Below are 27,217 nucleotides of genomic sequence, written 5' to 3' on the forward strand. Positions count from 1 at the left end.
AATGTGAACATGAGACTGGTCAGCTGGGATCTAAAGGCTGAACTGGTTTGTATGTGCAGGAGCTTTTTTGAATCAGTGATCACTTCACAGTGGGGTACGTGAGATCCTTGGCTTCTATAACGGAGCTCTGAGGTTTTAATTTGTGAAGATAAAATGTGAACACTGACACTCTGAGTTGTCTAACCCTTAATCATCTTTCAAGCAAATGTATGGACTACTCTGCAAAACATGAGCAGTGGTTAACACATGAAGCAACATGTCTGCATTGAGCTGACTTTATCTTAAGCCACAGACTTCGCAAAAGATGACAGCAAGGGGAAAAAGGATTTGAAAAAATCTGTAGTGTTGGTATTTCAGAAAAGGAATCCTGCCTTGTATTACTTTTTTGACTAGCTGAAACCCTGAGTCTCCACAACTGGTTGTTCTGAAGGCTAAACTTTAGAGAAATTATGGAAATAATGTAACTCTTTCTGGAAAATTCTTATGTTTGTCACAAAAATAATCTGGCTGGACTAATTGGCATGATTCAGAATTCAGGTGTTTGTGGCTTTTTAAGCAATGTTCATTTGGCTTGAATAGAAGATACTGGAGAAGGTAAATCAGTCAGTTTTTTCTAACTTAAGAAATATTGATCAAACTAAAGATGATGTCTTAAGGTTCCTCTGTTTTTCTTTTGTGTGCATATTTAGCACACCAGATGGTTAATGCAGTCCTAATAAACTGGTGGGAATATTTAATTAAATGTGGTCCCAGGACGTTAAATGTAGAGTATTATTCTTTGGCTGGTGATCAGAGTAAATATTTGGTATTAAGGGAAAGTCCTCATAGAATATTGTTGGTAGTAAATGAAAATCACATTTGGGAACACAAATATGTTCAAAGCAGAACTTTCTTCACAAAATTAAGACACCTCAAATGCTAATTCCTTTTATATGTGGGGTTTTTTTCCTACCACCAATTCACTATTACTCATTGCTACCCAGTTATTACAAATAGCATGAGAAATCATTTGAAATTTAATAGTCATAGAATAGAATGAGCCTAAGTTTAAGTCTGTAGCCATTTACTTGTCAGTAGTCACATTTTTACTGAAGTGCTCAGATAGAACACTGAAAAGCACAGTTAAGAACAACATCTCTGTTCAAGCAGTGATGCTTCCCTTGTAGTGAAGGAAGCCTGTTTGCTCTTTTTGGGATCCAATTCTGCTCTCTCTGTGAGATCTGAGGGCTGAAAACATCTTTCTGTAGTCTGAAAATCCCTCCAGCCCCAGTATGCAAATGTCCACTAGCCCAGCAGTGATACTCCCCTGTCAATAAGCTAATTATCTTCTCAGCCTAACCAGTTTTATGATATCATGGCTTTCTTTACTCCTATTGAACAGCTTTTTTTTATTCCCCTGTGAAAGTGAGATTAGTAGAATGAAAACAAGGATAAAACTCAGCCTATTAAAATAGGCTAGTTAATAACTGAAGGGAGGAAGATGAACTAGAAATCTCAAATACATAAATTATGTGGGCAACTGAACTAAAAAGCACATTCTCCTACTGAGTACGTCTATTTTGGAACTGGGAAGTCATGCTCTCTAGCCAGGGTTGTCTTTTGAAAAGTCCTCTCACCTTAAAGGCAGAGAACATCACTTTCTACTTGTAAGAAGAATGAGAACCAAATTCTGAAGAAAATTTATTTTAAGCAGGTGTTAGAAGTTTCCCTAAACCTTTCCTGACAGACTTAGTGTGTGGTTTTGAAAGAGTAACAGGACCTGCCATTTGACACTATCCCATTTCACTATGGGAAAATCAAAAAATTTGGTAAGAGGTGCTGGGATGGATAGCTAATATCTCTTGATTTCGAGACACAAACACAAACATGACTGTCCACACACAGCTGTGGTAGGCATGTACTGTTAAGTTTGTATAGTTAAGCACTCAAGTCTGGAAGGCCCAGAATCTTAAGTAGCAAAGGTATCAATTTCTTTGAGAGATGGCTTTGAGATGATGTGAGTAGGCTAGCACAGAATTTTACTCTGCCCAATTCAGTAAAACTGGATTTTGGTAGGACTGTGGCAAACCTTACATAGCCAAACTGATTGTTAAGAAAGCTTTTTTGCTAATGTTGGCTAAACTGACCTACTACAGAAATAAAACCCCATGAAGTAGAATCAGATTAACAGAAAACTAGGAACTAGCAAATTCCTCCAGAATGCAGACCTCCAGTATTATCAGGAAAAGTCCCCCTTTGCAAATTATCAGTGGGAAAATTGGTTTAGCTGTTACTGCATAGGAATAAACAAAGCAAGTTCAGAACTAACAGCAAACCCCCAGGGCTACAGAGCTCCTTTATTTCCTTAGAGATCCTCCCTGCCTCAAAGCTTTCCACTGCATCTCAATGCACAGATGAACACTCTTGGCACCAGGGACACTGGGAAAGGGGGTTGTTTCTACAGCTACTCTTATGTCCAGAATCTCCACTGACATCCTTAGTCCCTAAAAAAATGTATGAATTTGCATTTGTAGCTAATTTTAATAATTGGTTTAGAGTTAAATCTCAAGAGTACAAAGCTATGGAAGTGTTCTGATTTATTTTATGGTTAAACAGGTGTTTTTTGGTCTATTTTTCAAATTCCTTTGAAACAACAGACTGTCCAACTCCACTTACACAGTGAAGCCCAAATGGGTTAGATGCCTTTTGAAGGGGTCCACATGGAAGAATGGTATTTTAAATAATACATAAGTCACAACAGTAAATATTTACTACGTAAATATGATACCTGAACAGTAAAAAAAAAAAAAAAAAAAAAAAAGAGGAATCACAGTGGAGTTCATAGAAAATTGCCTCCTTCATGTCACTTTTTATAGGGATCATTAGTCAAATGTGCTGCTGCATTGATGCATGTGCACTGCCCTCCCTGCCACGGTCCGTGGGGGAGAAGGGCCACAGCACTGCACAAATAGGTCCGATGAGGTTTGAGGTTGCAATGCAATGTTCCTTTAATGGGGGTGCACAAGGACTTTATGAGCTCTGGCTTGGAATGCACCAGAAAATGGGGTGGAGCATGAGACAGACAACCAGGGAAACGAATAGGGATAGGGACTCAGGCGAAGAGGGAGGAACGGGGGAGGAAGCAGGGAAGGAAAGGGCGTAGCTGTCTCCTCTCTGCAGCTTCTTGAGCCAATCAGAGAGGGAAGGAGGGAAGCAAGCACCACGAGGTGGACATACATGGGCAGTTACAACTGTAGGGGAAATCATACAATGTATATATTTATAAACACATGATAACTGTAAAGTCCATATAGTAAAGTCCTTTCAATCGCTGTATATCTTTTTTCATTCCTGAAATCGTTCCCATTCTGATCCTTGATCCTCCACACCTCCCCTGAGCTTTGCCAGCTGACACCAGCTAGAGCCGTCTGATGTAATTCTCACTTTCCTCGTGCTATAAGCTTCAGCTATGTTTCTCACTATCTAAGTCTGAGGGGTAGAAAATAACTCTTGCTATCAGAAATAGGCTGTGAGCTTTCACTCAAGTCAATAGTTGAAGAACAGAGGAGCAGAAGGATGGCAATGAAAAGGGCTGGGCTGCTTTGCCACAGGCTTTCTGTGCCACTGAGCAAGTCACTTAATCTCCCTGTACCTGTTTCCCAGCCATATGAGGGATAATAGCTTTTCCTTAGCTTATTGCAGTGTTGTTAGGATAAAGACTTTGAAGAGATTAGGTCCTGTAGCTGGAGGCTTTAAAAAGCACTTTGGATAAAAGAAAATGCTGAAAGCAGCCATGGAGGTCCCAGTGTAAACTGTACCAAAACCACAGTGGTGTCCTGGCATCCTCCTGGTGTTTGCATCGTGCATCTCCCTTCCCTAGCCTGACTAAGAAAATAATTTCTCCTGTGTAGCTCACACATATGAACAAAAATGAAAGTATATGTCAGGCAGTTTCCCAAAATATTAGATACACAATCATCCTTAATGTTCTTTCAGCCAGTGCTGAAATGCAAAGCACTAACACTGGATATCTCCACTTCTATCTTAATTAGAGTTGAAGCTCCGTTTAACTGTCAGAGCTAAGTAGTAAATTGCTTCCAAAATATCCAGGTGAGATGACAAATCTCTTAGTCATGATTTTGACCTACTAGTTTCAGGCCCAATTAGAAGAACTGAGGATGTCTGAGTCAGCTGAGACCATTTTGCTGAATCACTAGGATAGTCCCTAAATGTTTCTTCCAAGGTTGCTGCATAGCTACACAGGTCCAGCACCTGCTTTCAGTCAGATTGCTCATGTGCTGACTGAGGCAAAATCTGGCATTGTGGGGACTGAAGGTATAACTAATGTTTTATAAAAAACAACCCAGCTGCTGAGGCTCTGGGCAAGTAGTGCAGTTGTCCTGCAGTGAGTGTACTTGGCACTCTCCCAGAGTTTACTCCAGTGCTCTGACATCGCAGAGTGGTTGCAATTTATAAGACTATTTGCTAGGGATTTATACTCTTTTTCACCAAGAGTAATAGAATTTTGTTCCCCTTTCAAAATTAACTTGACCTGTTCTTGGGAATGAAGATTCTCAACATCAACAGTAATTTTTTTCCTTTTCCTAAAAATAAAAGTACAGAGATCTGATGACTAGGGGCCCAGTGATGGAGCTTTTATATAGATTTTGCATTCTTTTGTAGTTCCCCAAAATCATGCCAGACTATAAGAAATTATATTTTAAAGTTGTGATGCTTCATGTATTTCAAAAGGAAGCTTCTCCAACATAGTGATAATGTTCTGCATAAATTTCTTTGAATAACGCTTCTGAGAAATTATAAGCTGATACAACATGGTACAGAGGCAATAATAGAAGATTATGTAAATGTAGGAAGAATTATGCAAATGCAGGTTGGACTTTCATTCTAGAATTTTGGTACTAAGATATAACAGAGAATGTCTATGCTTTCAAGTGATGTAGACCTTCAGTTCCTTTCTTTACTAGAAAACTTAGGTTCAAAGACAAGCTCTTATTTGGATGCTTGTGTGGGACTGGAGCCATGTCAGCACACTCTTTTGGTGAGTGCTCTTCTGCTCATTGCTCTGACCCACAGGGCCATGAGTGAGGCAGCTGCTGTTACTGTGTAAGGAGAGCACAATTCCAGAGACACAAGGTTTGGAAAGCGTAGCTCTGCACTGCAGGCAGCACATAGCTCTGGTTACTCTTGAATTAGATTTTATGTAATTAATTAAGATGGGTATGTTAATTACAAGCTTGCTGTGCCTTAGCATAAAGATTGTCATCTCTTTGCTAGTTACAGTAACTCCTGCTGGGTGAGCAGGGCAGCTGTAAAAACACACTGGTTTTCCCATCCTTTCCTCCCTTATGCAGGAAATGCCCCAGGAAATGCAATTGAAACTAAGTTAGATGGCAGCAAGGATGTTGGAAGAGAACAAACTAGAAAGTGTCTACTGTATGCCAAACCATTTTAAGGGCAGATTGAAAGGGCAAAAAAAAGATGACAGTTACCAGGCAGAAATGGTACATGGCAGAACTTTTGAGTTATCTCCTAGCTTTGACCAAGAACACCTCTGCTTTTATAAGCTATGCTTACAGCAAACCTATATGGCAGGGAAAAACACTTCTGTTCTGTAGTCTCTAGGATGCCAACAGTGCATAGCTCAAGAGAGGAGCTCTCTTAACTTTTGTAGCAGTGAAAAAATTCTGCTTGCTTTGATTGGGAAAATGCCCATTTATGTACTTAACTGCAAAGTTTTACAATTTCAATTTCAGCTCTGTTGTTGTACCAGGAACTCCCTTTGAAGTTGTGGATGCTCCAGGGAAGTCTTGTTTTGCATTGTGTGTGATATATTTTATAGTCAGATTCTGATCCTTTGCAACAACTCAGAATAAATCCTGTCGAGATGCTGGCCCATGGCCATTGATGGAGTGATTCCATTGCAGGTGGTAGCAGCATCTGGTTTTTATGTTTTTAAATAGATGAGTCCTCAAATGATGATGGCTCCATTTCTTGCAACTAAAGCTTGATAAGGTCATTCTCGCAGTTAAAAAGTGAAGTGTAAGTTACAGCAGAGCTGCAGGTCTGCAAACAGCTGCTCCATCTCTGGGAGCCTCTGAGGGTCAGTGTTATCCACAGGGATCTCAGCCCTCAGGCGATGCTGTCAAACTGAATTCTGCAGCTGAAGGTACCTTTGGGGAACCACTTTAGTGCCCCTCAGCACTTCGACAGCGTATTAATGAGGCCATAATTCCAGCAGCAGTAATCAGACCCCAGGATGTAAAAGGGAATGATTCACAGAGAAACACTGTGTTCTCTCAGTCTGTCACTATGGGAAGGCATTGGTAATGCATGAGTGGGATTTGGTGATACTTTTCAGTTCACATGCTTAGGGATTTCCTCTGCAGCTTCAGGAAAGGTTTAATTCTCTGCAGGAACAAGTGACAGGGGTCCCTTGGAAGGAGAGGCAGGTTTCACAGGTTAAAGTCTGGGTGTGAAAAACGGTGTTCAGGCCAGCAGGTTGATTTGTCTGTACTAACTCATACTCTGAGACAGACCGGGTCAGTTCTTGGATTTTAAGGAACCTTTGTTTTGTCTTCTGTAATATAGCAAGCTGGGGAAAGTCAGTGTGGATGCTTAAGAAAAGAGCTGATGTGCAGGAAACCAGGGCTCTGTTCACAGCATTGCTACAAATATTTGCCTAGGATCTGTGGCAGATGCTCAAGCCTGGACAGCTGCTCTGGTGGCATTTGGTGACCAACAATGCCAGAGATGACTAACCCCATGCTGTGTGCAATTCTCACCCCCATTGCCTCCTCTAATTCTTTCTCCCCTGCTTTTGTTTTTCTTTACTTAGTTAACTTCCAGCCAAACACAAAGAGCAGGGGAGTGCTTCACTCAGCACACTGCGAAGAAACACAGAGTCACAGCCCTGGCTCCTATAACATTAACACAAAATGCTAAGTGTGTTTCCTTAGCGAGACATAAGCTCTGCCCTGCTAGTCAGGCCTGTGATCAGCTTGGCCATTGGCCTAACTTAGGGTAGATACTCTGAATTGTTTGCTATTTTAAAAGGCAGCAAGGGAGAGAAAGAGTTTGATATAGTCCTACTAAGAAACAGTGTAAAAGCTGATTGTGGTATGAGAAGGAATTGAACAGGAGGGTTGTGATCCAGGAACAGAAAACATGGGTTGAAACAACAGAAGAGTTCTTTTAAGAGATAGGTACTTTTTACCTGTTCCAGGAAAGGGGTAGTGAACAAGTAAAGATGGTCTCAATCACTTATATTCTCTGGTTTTGATCTAGGTCTGCTCCAGCTCCTACCCAAGGTCCCACCAGTGCCGGGGCTGCAGGGCCTTCTCCTGCTACCAATGTGTCAAGCAACAAACGGCTGCAGCAGACACAAGCCCAGGTGGATGAGGTAAGTGGCTCCAAGTGATCTGTTGCTCACCACAAGTGTTGCTGTGGTTATTTTTTTTCTTTAAGATGCTTTTCTCCATGATCCAGCAACACTCGTCTGAAGGCAGTGGATCTGGGAAATGAGGTTTATCAAAGATGGCATTTATGAGGAGCCAGGCAGTACAAGTGAGATTCTGAGTATAAACATCCTTGTACCAGTAACAGTTCTGCAGAATAAATGTGGGCATTGGTGCCAGTTTGGGAATTCCTCCCAGTCAGTCAGGTTAGGAGGATATATCATAGTGGAACCAGCTCTTTTAATGTGTTCCCATGTTCCTACAGGTTAGACACTAATCTCACAGACTGTTTCACAGAGACAACCTTTGACTTCTCAGAGGTAGATTTGTCAGAGAATTGTGCAGCTGAGGGCTGTGTTCATTAGCCAGAGCTCTATGGATTAATCATCACAATTTATCCCTAAAGAAAGGCACCCACACGTGATGTCATAACAGCATCTTTAACAAATCCCCACTCCTTTTGTTGGTCTTGAAGGACCATCTGGCTGTTTCAGCTGGGATCCTTAAATTCCTACAACACCTCAGCTGTAATGCCAGTGCCCCTCCAACTGCTGTGGTGATGGGAATACGTGAACATCCCACTGCTCATCGGTGGAGTCCTTGAGCATTCCAGCAGTATAGGAGCACAATATCCAACTCAAATGCATTACTTAAGATGAATTAAATACACCTGTCATGATGGGTTTTGTCTTTTTGAGAACTTTTTCTTTGCTGAAGAACTGAAATGGGGACTTTCTGGCAGCAGAAATGTCTAGACCAGTGTAGGAGGCGTGTCCAGGGGTGCAGGGGAAGCACCCAGGGCAGGGAAGCCCAGGGGACATGCACTGGAATCAATAACCCCATTGGTCACAAGGTCACATGGTTTTAGGGGATAAAAACAGCGCCGGGCTTGAATTAAACTCTCTTTGATCACCATCTCATCAGAGAGCAGACTACACTTCTTTGTGATATAAAGACCCCATGCAACAGGCCAGGTTCTCTCATTATCACTGATTTTCACATCACACTCACTTCACTGATGTTAGTGGAATGTCTCTTCCAGTGGGGAAAGGAATATTACATTTCAGCTTCTGTCTTTGGTCAGAATAATGAAATAAACTTCTTATCCTGAACATGTTACATCATAGTGGTCCTATAATTGTTTATGTGAGTGACAGCAAAGTAATTTTTCCTAAAAGATAAAAAATAATTGCTGTTTATTGTCTAAAAATGAGTGATGCCTGTCAGATACATTGAGCTCTTCAAGCAGATCAGTGGAGGCGGCTCCAGTGAGGCTAGTGGACCCCTGCTTTTTGCTTAAGATACTCTGTATTCTGAGACTTTTAACTCAGACCCGTGCAAATTGGTCTTCTTGTGAAGCATGATGACATAATTTTGGCAGGAACTCTTACCCAGTATGAGGGGATTTAGATTTGAGGATTATGTGTGTGACATTTAGGATCCATGGGGTTTTTGCCTCCCATTTGAGAGGGAGGCTGCAGTTGGTATGGGTTTTGAGTTTAATAGCACATGGTCAGCAGATCCTTGTTCAACAGGGAAATCACAGTATAAGAGTAGCCAAGGGAGAAAAATGCCACTGGGCTTTCAGTCCCGTGAAGTCACTGGGGTGAAGCTGGTTTATAATACCTAAGAGTCCGATCTGTAAATGTTGCTTTGACCTTCCTAGATATTTCCTGCTTTTTTCTTCCATGTCTTGTGGGAAAGTCATCTGTAGGTGGCACCAGACACCACGGAGGAGTGTGGCACACTCAGCCTGAAACCACAATACCATCGCCACTGTGCTTCAGAGAATATTCTTGGTGTTAATAAAATGACTGATGTTTTTAATGCTGTATCAATGCTGATACTGTATTGCAGCTATGTCCATGCTGGGTTTTCCCCTCTGATTTCTCTAGACATCTTCTAAGGCCCCAATCATGGTTTTATTCTAGACAAACATTTATTTATTTGACAAAAATGCAATCTCATCTAGACAAGTGTTCACTGCAGTCGGGTTAGATTCAATAAATAGTTATGGGCAAAACAAAAATTGAGAGAATGGGTAGCAAATAGTACACTATTTTGTTTCAGCATTTTCAAATAGTTCAAAATTTTCACTATAAATCATTGTACCAAGAGAAAATTCAGCAAAATGCTAGCTGAGAAATTAATACACTTTGTTCTTTAATTTGGTATGAAGTTAAATGCTTGGAAGATTTTAGTTTGGAAAAGCAAGTAAGAAAATTTGGATTGACCAAAACACTTGATTTTGTTTAAGGTTTGGTAGAAAAGTGAAACAAAACTTCTGAGTTTTCAAACAGCATTTAACCCTCTGCTGGTCCTTTCAAAGTTTCTTTCACTACCAGTTTTCATCTCACTGTATTTGAATAATGTATCTTTTTAATTCCGGATTTTTGCAGGTAATAGTTAAATTATATTAGATAAAAATAACATGGAATTCCTTATGACAGCATAGGAGAAGTAATAAACCAACAGACTTATTCACTGCTAGAATGATTGGACACAACTTTACTGAGATTGTTATACTGTCTAACATTTGCATTAGTGATGAATCTCTAAAGGATCTCCATTTAGAGTTATTGGCTTGCTAGAGGAGGATTTTAAACTAACTCAGTGTATAAAATATTGTGTCCTGGCTGTGCATGCTTTGTTTGCTGAGGCTGGCCAATGAGGTGGGATGAGCTCCCTGCTACACTTCAGGCTGAATTGTCTCAGGTAAAATATTCTCCTCCTCCGCTTTCAAGCAGGACTTCAAATTATGGCTGGGAAATCATCTTGCCTGAAAGATCTGCAGAATGAGTAAATTCCTTGGTGAGGAAATGCATACAGTTCCCTTTAGAGTGGCCTTTATCTAGCCAATTTCACTAGTTCAGGTAAGGAAGATATTAAATATATAAGGAAAATAATGGTTTGTTCTTAGTGAAGTCAACAAAATTGTAGTATAGAGGTACTGGTCTCTGTCAGGTTTTTGTATCTATATTTGTTGGCCAAAAGAAATCAAAAACTTTAATGGATCTGACTCTGGTATTTCATGATGTCTCTTTATATCACACCTGAGCAGTGTGGCTGTGCTCATCTTGTGCTCACTGTTGTTTCCATAGGCAGGGGTTTGGGGCACTGCCCAGGTAATTGCCACCACATATCATAATGGCAAATGGCTGGGTTTGGTATGATATGTCATATTCCAGGGTGTGAACATTCAAGTGACCTTCAGCTTTCCTCTGTGTGGGATCTCATGTGAGGCTGTGCCCTTGCAGGTGGTCGACATCATGAGGATGAACGTGGACAAGGTGCTAGAGAGAGACCAGAAGCTTTCAGAGCTTGACAACCGGGCAGATGCCTTGCAAGCAGGTGCCTCACAGTTTGAAACCAGTGCAGCCAAACTGAAGAGAAAATACTGGTGGAAAAATTGCAAGGTAAAGAATATAAATTCTTGTTGAGAATCACTTCATGGCAGGAATACTTTCACTTGCATTTAATTCATTTGCCTGCAGGATGGCATCTCTGAGTCATCTCTTTCTGTCAAAGGGAGAAAGACATGCCTTGCCCTCTGGGCTCCATAAGTCAAGCAACTTTGATCTTTACTGGAACCTAAAAATTCTGCAGTATATAAAATGTAGATACAAATTTCGATCCTTCAGTCAGTGCCTGCAGATAGGGATGGGAAAGCTTTCCATGTCAGTTCATGTTCCCTGTGTGAATGATAAAACCTGAGCAGGTGCAGTGAATCCTAGTACTGGAAGAAAAGAAGCTTTGTCCTTGTGGGAGATCATCAACCTCTGGATCTTCCATTAGGATTGTAAACCAAACTGAAAAAAACCCCCAACTTGGTTTCACAAACTGCTGTGAGAAGTAAGGAAATTACAGTATTTTATGAAGAGGGGCCAATTAGGATAGAGCAGGACTTTCATCAACCTTCTCTGCTGTCTTCAAAGTCTTAGCCTTTCCCGAGAGCAGAGGGAATCTCACTCTCCCTTGCTTTTTCAGATCTCCTCCAGTATTTGTGTTTTCTGGAGCCACAAACTTCAGCTCCTCTTACTCATCCAAGATCCCATACCCTTGCTTCTTTCTACTTATGCACCACCAACATTAACACTGTGACAAAATTTCAGCTCCATTTCCATTTCTCTTCAATCTTTGCTGCTGACTACTCGTGTCCACCCACATAAACCTGCCTTTTCCCAGAGGAGAATCCCACATGTATCCCTTGCCAATCTGTTGTCTGCTTTGTCTGTTCAATCCACAGTGCTATAAAGTGTAAAACAAGGCAAAATATTCTGGGTAAACTACATGCACAAACACTCCAGGAATAAGGGGACCTAGGTTAGAAATTCATGTGAGCAGTTCCTCTGGGCCTCTTCTACCTGCTGCCCAGTGCAGGAAGCAGGGCTTCTGGGAGCTACAGGCACAGATTTTGAGTGACTGCAGTGCCCACAATGACCTACACTACACTAGACCTTCAAACCTACTCTCATTCTCCTTTCCTCATTATCCCTTCTTGCTTTACCCTGACAAACAGAATCCCCCTGTCCTTCCTCTGGCTCACAAACTCTGGAAGGAGAGGGAAGTAATAAAAAAAATCTCCTGCAAGCCAACGGCTGGCTCTGTCCTTCAGGCACATATTATGAGGAATGGAGGCCTTGATTTGCCATGCTTAGGTTTGTTGGGTTTCGGTCTTTCCATTCTCTCTGGGGTAATAATGGCACCTGGACTGCAGCATTCCTGGTGGCCTCATTAGCATCCAGCAAGTCTCGTGTGGGGGCCTCTACCCCACACAGCTCAGTGCTGGTGTGATCTGTGCACAGCTGCCTCTGAGTACCTATTCCTGTGGGAGCGGATTTCTGCTTTGCCATGAGCGATTTCCAGGAGAACATGCTGGAAACCATGCTGGTTAGCATGGGCTTCCTCTCCCAACAGCGCAAGTACACAGAGCAGCACCAACAGCTGGGAGGCATTAGACATCTCCAGCTGCCTCTGCACTGCCACGGGGAACCTGGGGAAGAGTGATCAAGGTACTCTGGTATAAAGTGGTATATGCCATGAGTGAATCCAGTCACTTAAATCACCTTTGGAGTTGTTTTACTTCGGAAACGTACTTTTTCTTTACTGCTGGAAATGGATGAGGTTGGTCACTGCATGTTTAGCTGACAGGCAAGAACTGACTAGCTTTGAAAGAGGCTTATGACCATTGCTGGTGGTCAGCTGTTCTTCAAACTGACACTGACTTTGGGGCCTTAACAGTCTGTTACAGTGAGTCTTTTCAGGAATTAAAAGTATGAGGAATGAGTCACTAAGTAAAAGCAAAAAAATTGAGGGGTTAATGTCTTTCATGCGAAAACCTGACTTTCTCTTTTTCTTTCCTATAACTTTCTTTTTCTAGATGATGATCATCCTTGGTGTAGTATGCGCAGTCATTCTCATTATAATTATAAGTGAGTAATTAATTTTCTCTTTCATTTATGATCTCAGTAGCTTGTGACTTAAGAAATGCTGCTATATTAAAAACTAAATCAAAACAAAAAAATGGATATAAAATATTTAAACTGATTAATTTGTGAAATTTCCCTTCTAGTATCGTGCTTTTATAGTAAGAGTTACTGCAAACTCTCTGGACACATATAGGCAGAATTTGTTGACATTTAATGTTTTTTTACATTAGCATGTTACATAACTTTTCCTAGGATTAAAGACTTCCTTTTTATGTTTTATATAAATTTTTATGCAGTCTCAGAGATATTCCTTTCATTACAATGAGGGCCACAGTCCTGTGTTTTCTACTGAGAACAGTAATATTTGAATTACCTCATGCCTATAAAAGGAGGGTGAAGCCCCACAGGCAAACAGGCATCTGATGAATTTTTTAAAGTGTGTAGGTGCCTAGTTCCCACCAAATCAGCTGGAATTTGAGATGTTAGTGCTTCTGAAGATCCCTTTGTATCTTGAATGCCTAAAATGTTGTTAAAAGATGGCCCAAAGTCTTACTGATTTATTTTCTCAAAAGATATCTCATTCCACATATTTGTTACAGGAAAGTTAGCTATGAATGAATAATAGCAGTCGTGCTGGTTGGGACCCAGGGATCTTGTAATGACAGTAATTGAACATTTCATTTATGTAACCTCTGTGTTAGCAACAGCTGTTATGTGACATAACTGGAATATGGCATTAACTCCTAAGAGGAAGATTTCTTGAGTTAGACAATCCAGCTAGTAACCCAGAAGGGATTCACCAGCACTGTGGATGTGAGTTAATTCCCAACTCTCAAATTACATGCCTTGTATTCAGGGTGTTTCCATTTTCCTCTGTTGCTTCTCTGAAGAAGGCTTACAGAATCACCTGTAAACATGACTAAATGCAATGAGATACATGTGACAGTTTATTAGTCTTATGAATGCTGGCACCAGAGTGACCCAGAATAATTCTAGGGTTTCATAACACTGATACAGCAAGAATGAGAAATGGTTACATATTAATTAACTATATTAACTGGGTACTGAAGGCAACTGGCTTCAAGAGAAAGATGGGCCTTTGTTCTGCAGTCTAGAGCAGCAACCTGGAAAGACAGGTGTGCAGCCATTGAACTAATTGCTGTGTATATCACTGACCACTGTGTGTATCTTAACAAGAAAGTAAAAAAACAGTCAAGATAGCTCATAATTCCTCCTTAGAAGCTAAGACTGAAATTATATATAAGTAATAATATAGTTTCCCTCCTTGTTTTAAATGTTGGATGCCTGTCCTGGTAAGTTAAGAAACAGCAGGTTTGACATGGGTTAGGTTGGGTTTCATCATTAAACCCAGGTCATGGCTCACCACAGTGAGATCTAGTGCAAGGTCAGTGAGATTTAAATGTATCTGGACCTCAAGTTCTTTTTCCAGTCTTTTTGATTCTTCTGTAATAGTGCCTGCAGCTTCAGGAAGGACTCTGTGTATTGAACTCAATGCTGCATTTATTTACAGTAGCTCTCAAGTATGTTTAAATCCTATAGACATCAAGCATCCTAGTGCTGTCAGAGACAAGTCCTGCATGACTTTTCCAGTCTCTGATTTGAATGGGAACAAGATCATACCCTCTATGCAGGGCTGGCTATGGGTGCAGATAAACTGAGCCATTCCTCACAGCAATGAGCTACCGTGTGTGGTGAAATGGCCCAAGCCAGGCTTTCTGCCATCCCGGTAGTGGGGCCCTGGAAAAGCAGGCACACAACCCATGGCATTGCAGGTGTTGCTGGAGCTGACGATGGCAGCTACCATCACTGTCTGTCCTTGCCCTTTCTGTCTTTTGAGCCACAGTCTCCCCTGCTTTCCACTGCAGTTTCCCCTCCAAACTCCTTCTGACATGGGAGAAGCATCCTCATTTCCCCTAGGAAGGAATACTGTGTGTAAGATGTGTTATGCTCTTTTAACTAAGATCTGCTAAAGATGTTTGCAATTCTCTGACATCGCACACTTCTGTAAGATAAAGCACAACAGTAACTCTGTAATAACTGTTGGGTTTTGTCTTTTTTTTTTTTTTTAATCTTTCTTTCCTTCTGCTTTGTTTCCCAGTTTATTTCTCCACTTGAAAAAACAAAGAAGGAAGACTTGGCACAACTTTGTTCATATCAACTGACAATATCAGTGTTCCTTTGTTGAACTCCGCTTTTTAATTCCTGGTGTCTTGGGATTTTTGCTTGTAATAACCCATAAGCATTCAGTGTGGTGTATTTTGGAATTCTGTTGTTTCCACAAGAAACTGTACCAGCTAAATACTGCCAAGTAGTTCCATACACTGTCTTATCACTGTGTCTTAAAATGTGTATGCACTGACCTTCAGAAACTGTAGTATATAAAAAGCATCCTAAAACATCTCAGAATCAGAGAATACAGTTATGGGGAAGCTCCTGCTTAAAGGGACACTGTCAGGTGCATTGGACCCAAACCTAAGGTTGCAGCAAACATTAGGGCCTTCTCAATCTGAGCACCTAAAGTTGGATGGCAAAATCCATTGTCAGATGTAACTTTTTGAGGAAGTATCTGCTACTCCCACTGAAGAGAGTGATACCTGCAAGTACTCATGTAAGATATCATAGTTCAACTTAGCTAACCAAACACAGATTTTTTGAGATTAGTTGTAGTATCCAAGTCTAAAACCATTACCTGCAGAAAGTAAATAAGACTAGTTTGTTATCTTCCATGGATTTAAATTTTTCCTTATGGAAAACACCTTATGATATTCCAAACAACCAAGATGGCCTCAATGTGAAAGCCAGAAAGAAAACTCTACGACAACTAAAAAGCATTAGCTAGTACAAGTGAAGTGTAAAAATGATAACACAAGCATCGTCGATGACTAAGATACAGTCTCTTGCTAAAAACTCAAGGCACTGTTTGTCAGGCTTCATGGGACTCCCATGAATGCCAAACCCCAATAGTTAGGCCCTGACTTAAACCACATGAACAGCTTTGGTGGTGTCGGTGGCTTCCCAGCACAGCTGTAGGAAGCTACCTCTGCACCAGTGTGCAGGAATGGTCCCCACTGTGAGGATCGTTCAAAAATCAGGAAGAAGAAGGTATGGGGGAATAGTAGAGTGAGGCTGAGAAAGGGAAGGTGCCTAGCAAAGCTTTCCTGGAGAAGAGGAAGGCAAAGAAACACTGTTCAGAGTGGTGGTGTTAATAGGCTTTTAAAAAATTGATTTTGTGTGTGTGTGTATAGTTCATAAACTATAGTGTCATCTTTGTAAAGTGCTCAGCTGAGATACCTATCATACTCAATTAGTTTAAACTAACATTTGATGTAATTAAAAGAAATTATATATTGTGGCTTAAGAGAAAGTTCTTGTACGCTTTTGTGAATTTCTTGGGTTTTTATCTTTTTAAAACACTGAATAGCTCAATCATAGTTAACCAAACTAAAAATGAATTATCAAATTTTGAGCCAGGCAATTCAGAAAGGGTCTTTTTAGGGTAACTCCTTCAGAATTTCTAAAAATAATTCATAGAATAAAATAAAAATAATTTGGTAGGTTGAGGGGGTTTTTGTCTGCAATTTAATTAGGGAATAGAAATGGTGATAATAGTAGTGTAAATATTTCCACCTTGGAGTCTCTCTCTTGATAGGGTTTAGATTAAAAACATAGAGACCCAGACCTGTTTGTTGCAGTGAATCTATATACAAATTGTGCTTAAGCAGAAATTTGCAGAGAGAATAAATAATGATCAACTGAAAGCTTCCAGTTGCATTTTTCCCCTATATATTTATTACTTCATAGTCACATGCACTGTTTTGTGTCATTAAGTAGTAAGTGGCCACAGTCTTAATGAAAGTGAAGGTTCAAAGTTACTAATGTGCCACTGGACTCGGTGGTGTGCCCTGTTCACTTCAGTCCTTCAGCTGGGTAAGCACAGAAACAATTCTGAAATCCTCATGGGCCACACAGAAAACTTGGCTGTCATGAAGGACCTGACTCTATGAGGTGACACAGCTGAGTACTATTTATCATCGAGCCTTCACTGGAAGAGGAATAAGCCATCCAACTTCAGGAAACCTTTTAAACTACTAAGATAATTGGATAGCTGATATGAAAGAATTTTCTCCTAAGGGTGAGTCCTTCCACCCATACCCATGTTGAGCATGGGTTAATCCTCACAGGGCTTCTCTACTGAAAGGGCACATGAGATGAAGACAGCTTTCCCTGGAGCTGGTACAATCAGTAAGGTTTCAGGCTGATTTAGAGTTTTAATGTAGATGTTCCTTCTCCTCTGAGAGCCCGAACTGACTACTGGGATGATAGGGCTGCAAATACACATCCTGAGTTTGAATCCTCTAGCTACAAAGATGCAAAGTTCCCAAATGAAACTGTGGTGAAAGTGCTACAAGGATGCAAAGCTTACATCCTCCTAGCTAATGTAGATGAAGAAAGTTAATAATCAAAGTAGGAGCTTTAGGTGGAGATGGTTGTGGCAGGTGTACTCATTATCTCTCAAAACTGTAACTAACGAGGATGACTCCTAAACCTTAGTGAGAATTTGCAAGGAAGAACCCAGTCAAGAAACCTACCCTCTGGTGGGTTGTAAAATGTTTGTGAAGAGACTATTTCCTCCTGATTGCTAATGAAATATGCTAAATTAATATGTTTAACTCTTTGAAGTTGGTTGCACATAGTGTGCTCATGAATGCTCAATATTTGCTACTAGTTGTGCTGTAGAGGTTGGTTGCAATTGGTAAGATAAACCATGTAACCTTTCTGATTCAGACCAGGGATCATTAACAAGTGTGTCCTTCCCTGAAACACAGACCCAGAGCTGTACTGCTCCTGCAGAGGGTTAAATCTTCACCAAGGAGCATATGGTAATATAGGACTGTTCAGGGTCATGGGTTGTGCAACAGCATCACATATGTGTAGACTGATGCAGAGGACAATCTATATAAACACAGTTGGAGATCTTATGTGTGTTGAAGCCAGGATTGATTGCTTTCTACTCACTGCCTCTGCATTTAAAATGTGCAGTTACGACTGCCTACCTGTAATAGTAAATTTTCCATGAAAAGTTTAACTCATTCTTGTTCAGTCAGCATTGATTAGAATTTCAATTACTGGGTAGAATTTCAACTGCTGCCCTTCATCACTAAATACTGCCCAGACTCTCACCCTGGGCTGGTTAAAAAGTCACAAAAAGGCTTCCTTTTAGTGACTCCCCAGCAAACCCTCAGAGGACTCCAAGGCCATTGGTTTCTGACTGCCACTTTGGGGACTGAACCGAAGACTCCTCTGGTTGGAAGCAATGCTTTTGATAGCTTTAGCCACAGTTTGACATTGCTTTAGATTTGCATATTCCATCCTTATAAGAAGCACTTCCTCTGCTTTCTGGGCCATCCAGCTGTACACATCTGGGATGCTGTACAGCACGAGCTGCCATTCAGACACAGCACTGCTGAAAGGAGGTGGTTGGGAGCTGGTCAGTGCCTGTACCATGGCTGCTGTTTGGCTTGGCAACGATCCTGTGTCAGCATCTGAGCTTGAGGATGTGCTATTTGCATCCATTGTGCACAGGCTAGTGAGGTCCTGCTTGGGCATTACACTTCCTCTCTAATTTAGTTTACCTTGCAGTAACAGAGAAGTTGCTTTAAATCTACAAACATTGTTACTTGGCAGGAGAATGTAGTGTGGAACCCATACGAAGTGCTTGACCTGATTTTCACTTGACAACATTATGTAACAGCACAGTCAATCCAACATAGTCCAGTGTAATCCAATACTATTAGAAGGAGGATGGGAGAATCTGATAAAGAGTCTGACTCTAACCTAGGGTTTGTAAGGCAAGAATTGATTTAGAAATGTAGTCAGTTGTATTTTTAAAACTGGCGCTTTCATTCTATTGGAACCTGGATGAGGTTAGCCCTGGAACAGTTCAGACAAGTAAAACAATTGTTTGGAGGTTTTTCTTTTTAAATTGTGATCTGCAATAAGTGACTTAAACACTCACAATGATGGAAGAACAGGACAGTATTAACTGTGCAAGGAATGAATTAGAACAGCCACAATCTTGTATGAGTAGCAAGACCTTTTGAAATTCTACCATTTCTGTGTCTCATTTCTGTCACTGCTCCTCTGGCAGGGCTTCACATAACTTTAATTTTATGAACAGCTGGACTACTTATTGTCTGAATACATTGAATTTTAACTCTTAAGAGCAAGTTCCTGACTTGACATCAGTATTAGAGCATGCCTTCAAAATGGAGATGTGCATCTACCACAGCAGACTCAAATTTCAGGAACTTTTAGAAGCTCAGATGTTACTCAACTCTCGTGTTTTACAGAGTGAATTTTTCTCTATTCCATGGAACGTTATCCACAGAGTGGGAATACATATAATCTATTATTTTTTAATGACAGCACTGTGATTGCATATGTTAGTGCCAGACCGTCACAAATAAACTAGAGAGCACTTGGGTATGATCCAGGATTTAGATCTCAGTCCTGCTTCTCCTGCCCTTTAAACACGGAAGAAGGCTAAACCAGCAGCCATATAAGGCACTGGGCTTCCTCCCAATGTACACAGTGAGTATTGGAGAAAGGCTTCAAAGAGACCAAAGTCTCTTTGCTCTGGATTTTTTCTTGACCTGAACTTTAGACCCATAACAGATCATAACCTTTGGGCCCACTGTAGTCAGAAGACTGAGATGTTCTTCCAGCCAGTTCTTCCTCTCACCTGATTTAGGCCCCTCTTGCCAGACAAGATACATTTGAGCATGTGTTTCTTCATGGAAGACGAAGCACAAGCACCCTCCAATTACCTTCTTTAAAAGCAAAACAAAAAAGGCTGAAGAAAGTAGTTTGAAAAAAATGAATTGGAGCTAGAGGAATGATTGGCTGAAGGTTTCTCAAATGGTAACATTATTTTCAGGAGGAATACTAGGTTGGGATGTGTGAAACAATCAAAACAGAACCTTACATTAACTGTTCTTTCTGCATCTGGTCTCCTTCAGAAATACTTCCACTTCAGGAAAGGATTTTGTTTTCTTCAGCTGGCTTCCCTTCCTCTGTTCATTAATATGTGTCAAAATTGATGTGCTCAATAGCTTTTTTTCTCCATTGAGAACCATAGGACTCTCTGCCTTTAAACACATGCATAAAAAGATATCTGAGCCACCCAAGGAGTTTACCTTCCTTTCTGATGCATTGACATTTAAAAGCTACATCTTGCAATAAAGCAGAAAAACTGTGGCAGTCTGGTTACATGCAGTTTCGGTGGAGTAAACACTTGATTATTCAACAATGAGTCATTCCTGCAGTAACCTCATTCTGTCATGACTGTATCACATCTACTAACTCTCCAAAGCAAAACCCATAACCTGTACGGTTTAAAACATGAATACAGCCTCGTGGTTCATACATAACACACTATTCAACCAAAGAAGCCATGTGCTATAAGTTTAAAAGGGCAAAGTACTTGTTCTCCAAGAGAAAATATCATATAAAACAACAAAGACAATTAGGAAAAAAACCCTTCTCCATTCTTTAGCTCTTCTCACAGCATCTGGTTTCTTCATTATTCGAGTCTCTCTTTGTTCTCTTAGAAAGCCTTCATGTTTTTGGAGTGTAGTGTATTTGGAACATGGTATATTGGGGCCAGGATTGTTCTGCCCTCTCAGTTGACTCCCTGTCTTCTGCCACATTCTTATTGTTGAGCTCAGTCCAAGCTCAGGTAGGCCTTGAATGGAGCAGAATCTCTTCCCCATAATGCCCTGCTGTCCTCAAACCAGCCTTCACTCTCTGGACAAGAACACTGGAGGCAGAATATGCATCCTGGGTCTTAATTTGGTTCAAAATTACATGATACAAAAGAAGGTTGTTGGCTGTAAGACAACAGCATTTTTACTCCACTACTTTAAATTGTATCACTGGAATTTTAATTAAATGTATTTAACACTTCTTGTAACAATAATTTCATCAGTTTTGTTGAAAAGAGAGGAAACAGCAAATAAGGATAGTGTGGTAATAACAATATAGTAAATTGGGAAATGGTTTAAGTGAAATATAGCCAACATTCAGTAAACTCCTTTTATAAGTGGCTCTACCTAAGAGCACCTTTTGTATGTTAAAATTAAGAGGTGCTCATCTATTGAAGTAAATTTACCTACTTAAAATGAACTACGACAGATGGTTAAGGTTATTTTCCTTGAAAATGCAGGAGATATATGCAGGAAGGATGATCTAACATTTTTTGCAGAGAATGCCTTTTGAGTATCCAAAGACATGCTGCAGAAGTGGTCAAGGACTTCAGTCAAACAGGACTTCAGAGCACTTGGTGCAGTAACAATACACCCTCAGTGCCCACTTTGTTCTACAGGTCTCTGTAATGGAATCTTTTTGACGCAGCATGATTATTTTGCTTACCCTCATTCCACTCTGGTATTTACACTTGTCCACCAATAAATGGTCTAAGCAGAGGACAGAAAATGACTTTGCTGAATCCACTACGTTCCTGTAATGTACATGTGAACACATGGTGGTGGTCCAAGCTTTCTGTAATGAAAAGTTTAAAAGACTTAAATCAGTTTCTCCCCCTGATACATTACAGGTTTGTTTAAAGACAGAGCAAATAATGGCAGCTGCAATTATTTTTTTTGTAAGATCAGTGATTGAGATACTACACATAATGGAGCTACAAATTCATAGATGCACAATGCATAAACTTTATTTTTTTCAGAAGTTTAGCTATTAATTTTTATAGTATTGACCTGAAAGTTTGCAACAATTTCTTTATTAGTGAAAGTAGTCTTGGCTGACACCAAAAATTCGGTGGTCAGTGTGTCTACCATGCCACTAGCAAGCTACTAAATAATGCAAGGTCAGTCTTTCATGAAGCTTAAAGGGAAAAAAATATTCTGAATACAAGTAGAAATGTATGGTAAAGACCATGGGTGTAGAGTTTAACCATTACTTTATTTAACTATTATTTAAGGAATTAGCAGCTAAACAAATGGTCAAATAATTAGCTTCCAAAGCCTAATTATAGATGAAAGAATATTTTTTTCTCGTTAAAAATGCTTACTTCAATCTATGTTACATTTGCTTTTTCCCCAAACAGTAAAATGGTAGTGTTGCTACGACACAGTCACGGGTCTGCACAATAAAATATTACAGATAGCCCACTACTTGTCATGAAAAACATCGTTATTTTTTCTTGTAAATGAAATGTCCTCCATCCCCCGACCACATACGTGGTAAAATATTAGTCACTTTACACTTATCAGCATCACTGAAAGATTAGAAATTAGTGCCTCCTACTCATGAGCAGGACTTGAAAACATGCTTTGTCTGTTGCAAAAATACATTCTGAGGGGGAAAACACCAACTGTTGTAGAGGTTAAATTTTTCTTTGATGACTCCTATTCTTTTTTCCTCCCCCTTTCTGAAAGAAGTGCTTATACATAGACAGGCATTTGCCTCTTCCCAAATATGAAAGAGGTTAAATGTAGCCAGTATGTACTTTGAGCAACCTTTAGTTTGTTTTGCAGCATAAAAAGTTTTCTAAGTGGCAGTATATGAACTCTTATTATAACCTTGTTATACTCATAGCAGGAAATTAGTTCATAGCCAGCTAATTAGTATTTTCCTTAATGATACATGCTGGAGTCTTGACACAGAAGAGCAGCCTCTGGAGGTGCTATGTAATCAATTCAGCACTGGGGTATTTCACACTTGCCAGCCTCGAGTGAGGAGCAAGGCATGCCCTGTTCTGGAAGTGAGTTCCATATGTGCTTAAGCATATAGTGAATTTCTATTCTCTGTTTAACACAATAAAAAACCACCCTCATTTTGCCTTACTAAATCCAGGTCTGATATAGAATCAGTGCTGTGTCCTAATTCAGGAAAGGAAAAGCCTTTCCACTGAATGATAGAAAGATTTGGTAGAGAAAGACCCCTGGCAGTTTGCCTGGTCCAATGTCCTGCTCAAAGCAGAGCCACCTTTGAGGTTGGATCAGGTTGCACAGGGTTTGTCTTGATGAGTTTTGAAAATCTCCAAGGCTGAGGATTCCACAGCAAATTCCGCCACTGAAGATGTTCTCGGCCTTCCCAGTGGTGATAAAAGTGCAGTATCCACCTTGATAAGTATACGTGGTTTATATTTTTGCCTTTTTTTCTGTTGTGCACTGAACTGATTAGAGTCAAATTCAGATCTAGTGGGAGTAAGTGCAACCCCATTTTTCAAAGAACTTCCATTGACATCAAGAACTTTTCTTTGTTTCTTATTGACATTGGACTGAGCCATCTGATCACACTGAGGAAATCAGTGCATTCTCTCCCCTCTGTGTATCTGAGCCTGCTTCTCTGACACTGAAGCTGAGAACAGGACAGATTCAGGACATCTGGTAAGTCTTGTTCTGTACTCTGAGGTCAGTGGCAAAACCTAGACTGGCACCAAAGAAAGAAGAGGATGTACTGAGATTACTCTTTCTTCTCACAAGTCACCTTGGCAATGCCATCCCTCTTTCAAATGCTGATGGAATGGCAATGCAAAACAAAAGCCTTTCTTCTACCTCTTTCCTTGTAATTCTTCAAGCTTTATGTCATGTAATAGGAATAGTGTGAAATAAGTTTTCAGTTGCCCTTTTAAAAACCCAAACTCCAGACCAAATTTCTAATTACATTCTTTCAAAGGCCACACAGTAGTGTTGAGCTCTGTAGTAATGCACTCAGAAAGGACCTGAAAGCCTGTGCTGAGAACAGCATCTCTCACCTCAGTCTCGGCTGTGCTGAGCAAGGAGTTGTGATTTGTGCCTCTAATGAAAACATTCGATTTACACCTTATTGGAGCTATCTGGAGAGGAAAAATAATGTTGTGGAGACCAGGAAATTTCTTAAAGTGCTTTACCTGGAGGTCAGTGGAATTTCATTTATAAAAGATGAATGCATGCATTTTGATGCTAAAATTGTGATGACTTACAAAGTTTGATATTACTGTACTTTTCTGTGGACAGTGATTTTTTTGAAGTGGTGAACATATTTTCCAAGAATATCATAGACATTTGTAACATGTATGTTTGTGCCAATAAATCTTGTTTTAAGAAGTTGGTTTTCGCATCATTCTGTTCCCAATACACACAGATTAGGGACAGTTAAGCAGCTTCAGCTTTGTTCCCTCTCTATGTTACGTGCTAGAGGCTTCTGGAAATGAAGATTTTCTAATTCACACCGAGTTTTTATATGTTCGGTCTAATAGAAAAGAAAAAATGTACTTCTGTTGTATAAACAATAGTGAACTCTGTCCAGAAATGTACAACCACCATGGAATTGTGAAGAGGAGCAGGTGGAAGCATGTGTTTAGTGCATTCCACCTTATTCTTCACTTTCTCAATGGTAACATGTTTCCTTTTAACAGGGCACAGTTACCTCAGGGAGCTCAATGCCATGAAATACTGTTAGTTCACCAGTCTGGTGAACATTGGACAATAAGGATTTGCTGTGAGAGGAAAACAGACTCTCTTGCAGGGTTATCTTCTGCTTTACCTTGAAGCAGCTGGTGCTGGCCACTTGTGTATGGATTAATGGGGCAGGGTAACTGTTGCCAAGGTTATTCCTAATGAGTAATTAAATCCTTTGAAGGGACAAGACTTGGAAGCTGCTTTTCTCCCCCTGCTAGTGCCTACACCCACATTTTAAAATGCATCAGCATCACAGTAACTCCCAGGTAGCTCTGCACTGTCATGCATATGGGGCATTATTCAACAGCTCTTCCAATTTTGTTGCAAATGATTACAGAACACATAAAAGGCACAGTATTGTTTCTCCCCACCCAAACACACAAAAACCAGGTAATGTCAAGATGCCTTCTTGTATGACAGTGCTTTATTAGCAAAATTATAGATTTTACCTTGGTAACTCAGTGCACATGGCAATAAATTGGGGACACTTTGAGTCTGTAAGGAGGAGCTGGGACAATCACTGATTTCATACAGTGCATATTCTGATCTATGTGAAATAGCAAATAAGGACGAAATGAGAGAGTGAATTAGGTGGACTGGTGCATGTGAACCTGATATTGAAGAACAAAGGGAACTGATCAAAGCCAAAATGAGGCTTATTAAGAGAACACGATGGGCTAATACTCCATTAGCACTCTTACAGTCAGGTTGTGTAGTTAGCTCAGTTTTATTGAAACAAAACATCCCAATTTCTGACTTGAGCTCACAAAGAATTCTAGCAAATGATAAAACAGTGTGAAAATGAAATTATGTGTAAAGTAATGGAGAAAATAAAATGGACATGGCATAATCAGTAAGATTATATGAAAAATCTAATGTATTTTTCATTCTGGTCAGATAGATTTGCATAATTCACAGAAGTTCAGGGAGCAAAAGGAAGAACTCTTTCTTAGGGTTATTAAGTTATGTGGGGTGAAGAGCCCTGGGCCTTGGATGTACTCTGGAAAGTCAACAGAAGATAGTTCAAAGACAAAACAACCCTTGAAATGACTGCCCATATACTTTGCTTTGTGAGCTGAAGTACTTGGAGATAAGTGAATGAATAAGACACTTTTAAGTGCTCCTAACAGTTCTAAAATTAAAAACAAAAAAATAATCTCACATGACTAAAGATGGTCAGAACTGCAATCTGAGATGAAAAGCTGGTAATCTTGGACTGCTTAGAGCTCTATATGAGAGAGAGTGAGGCAGTGGTGGTAACTATTGTAGAGCCAAACTATCTTTTTTTTGCTTTCCCGAGTGATTCAAATTTAGTGGGAACATAATCTTGTAACACCACCTGTGGTTTGGGCAGCTACCATCAAAAGCTCTTACCATGCATGATGTGGTAGACATATTAAATACATTTTACTATGGGAATTTCCTGGCACCAAAAGCACTAAGTTATTGCACTTTTAAGGCAGCTTTTAGGATGATTCTGCAGAAATAACACCTTTGCCTTCTCCCTTATCATCTGAACAGTCTAATTGTAATTTAGCAGATGTTAACTGACTGCTTTACAAAGGCAAGTAAAGCCTGGCATTTCTCCTTTCTGTTGGCCATAACGCAGATTTACTCTGTTGAATGCAGTCAGTGAGTTTGATAATTTGACTTCTAGTACTTATCTAATAACTGGCAGGTAGTTATTTTTACTAGAAGATGTACAATACAACATCAAGTTATTTACATATTCTCTGGCTTAGCCTAGAAAATACCTGCTCCGTAGTCCAGCTTCAGCAGGGACTGCAAACACTTCCCAATACCATAGAGTGCAAGCTTCTGTGATATAATCTGTAGAATTCCATGACAGTGCACTGAAAGAGCTGGCTGGATCAGAAGTGTTGCCAGCATCATACAGCCCTGCACCAACACAGGCTTTGTTAAATTTCCTTCCTAATGATCCAAGAAAGCTACAACAAAAAGCCAGACTTTCTGATTTTATCTGTCCAGCAGTGCAGCCACCTGCCTGCTGCAGTGCCCTGAAGTGACTCTATGCCAGGCTCGGGAGGCATCTGGTCAGCCAGGTTTATGGCCACCCCTTGGTGCCCAGCCTGGGGAGTGTCACACAGTGGCAGTCGATGCAGCAGCACTGGGCTGTGACAGCATGGGCACTGTCAGTCACCTTCCAGTGAATTTATCCGACAAATGATGCCAACATAAACTAATAGGGTCAGACTCCACCTCAAATGCAAATTAAATTTGGTCACAGTTTATCTGATTAAACTGCACTGTCCATCCCTTGGGTTAGCCATTCTACTGTACTGGCATTCTTTTAACAGTTTTTTAGACCTCTTTTTCATCTCCTGTACATCAGTTACTTCAGTCCAGGCTTCAAATTTCTCAAGTGTTTTCAAACTTAACAGCATTTGTCTTTGTGAATTTGGCATTGTCTCATTCTTCCTCTCCACTTCATCCCACTTGTTCTCTCATGATGCTGAATGAAATATTGTTCTCCCTCTTGTCTACTTCTCAAGTAATTTTTTAACTCTTAAGTTCCCCACTTGCTCTGTGGAAAAAAGTAATCAGAGGATTTGTGTCTAGCCATAATGGTTGCACACTTTGACTACACCATCAAGGTATTTGCATTATCCTGATGCTTCCAGGGCTGCTTCCTACACAGTGACATTCTCTGTTTTGGTTTTGCTCAGGTTGGACTGCTTATGTTGTCTCATTTGTCATTAATAAAATCTTTCAGCTCTTCTTTAAAAACAAGTATATAATATAAATGCACCTTTGTCTACAAATGAAAGGCTTTAAGTTTCTTATGTGTTTAGGTCTGTCTTGTACTCTTGCAAGCATCAGATAATGCTGC

At 40.3% G+C, this 27,217-nt stretch overlaps 1 protein-coding gene across 1 annotated transcript in view; it reads left to right on the forward strand.

Moving 5' to 3' along the window:
• LOC113950528 (vesicle-associated membrane protein 2-like) overlaps window positions 1-24,012 on the forward strand; it is a 52,607-nt gene extending 28,595 nt beyond the window's left edge. Inside the window, exons 2-5 of the mRNA XM_027650437.1 lie at window positions 7,285-7,399; window positions 10,712-10,870; window positions 12,835-12,886; window positions 15,003-24,012. Coding sequence (XP_027506238.1) covers window positions 7,285-7,399; window positions 10,712-10,870; window positions 12,835-12,886; window positions 15,003-15,019 — 343 coding nt within the window. The 3' untranslated portion in view covers window positions 15,020-24,012. The remainder of the gene's footprint in view (window positions 1-7,284; window positions 7,400-10,711; window positions 10,871-12,834; window positions 12,887-15,002) is intronic.
• The last annotated feature ends 3,205 nt before the right edge of the window (window positions 24,013-27,217 follow it).

The sequence above is a fragment of the Corapipo altera genome, unplaced genomic scaffold (assembly GCF_003945725.1).
Source record: "Corapipo altera isolate COAL_440 unplaced genomic scaffold, ASM394572v1 54, whole genome shotgun sequence".
NCBI lineage: Eukaryota > Metazoa > Chordata > Aves > Passeriformes > Pipridae > Corapipo > Corapipo altera.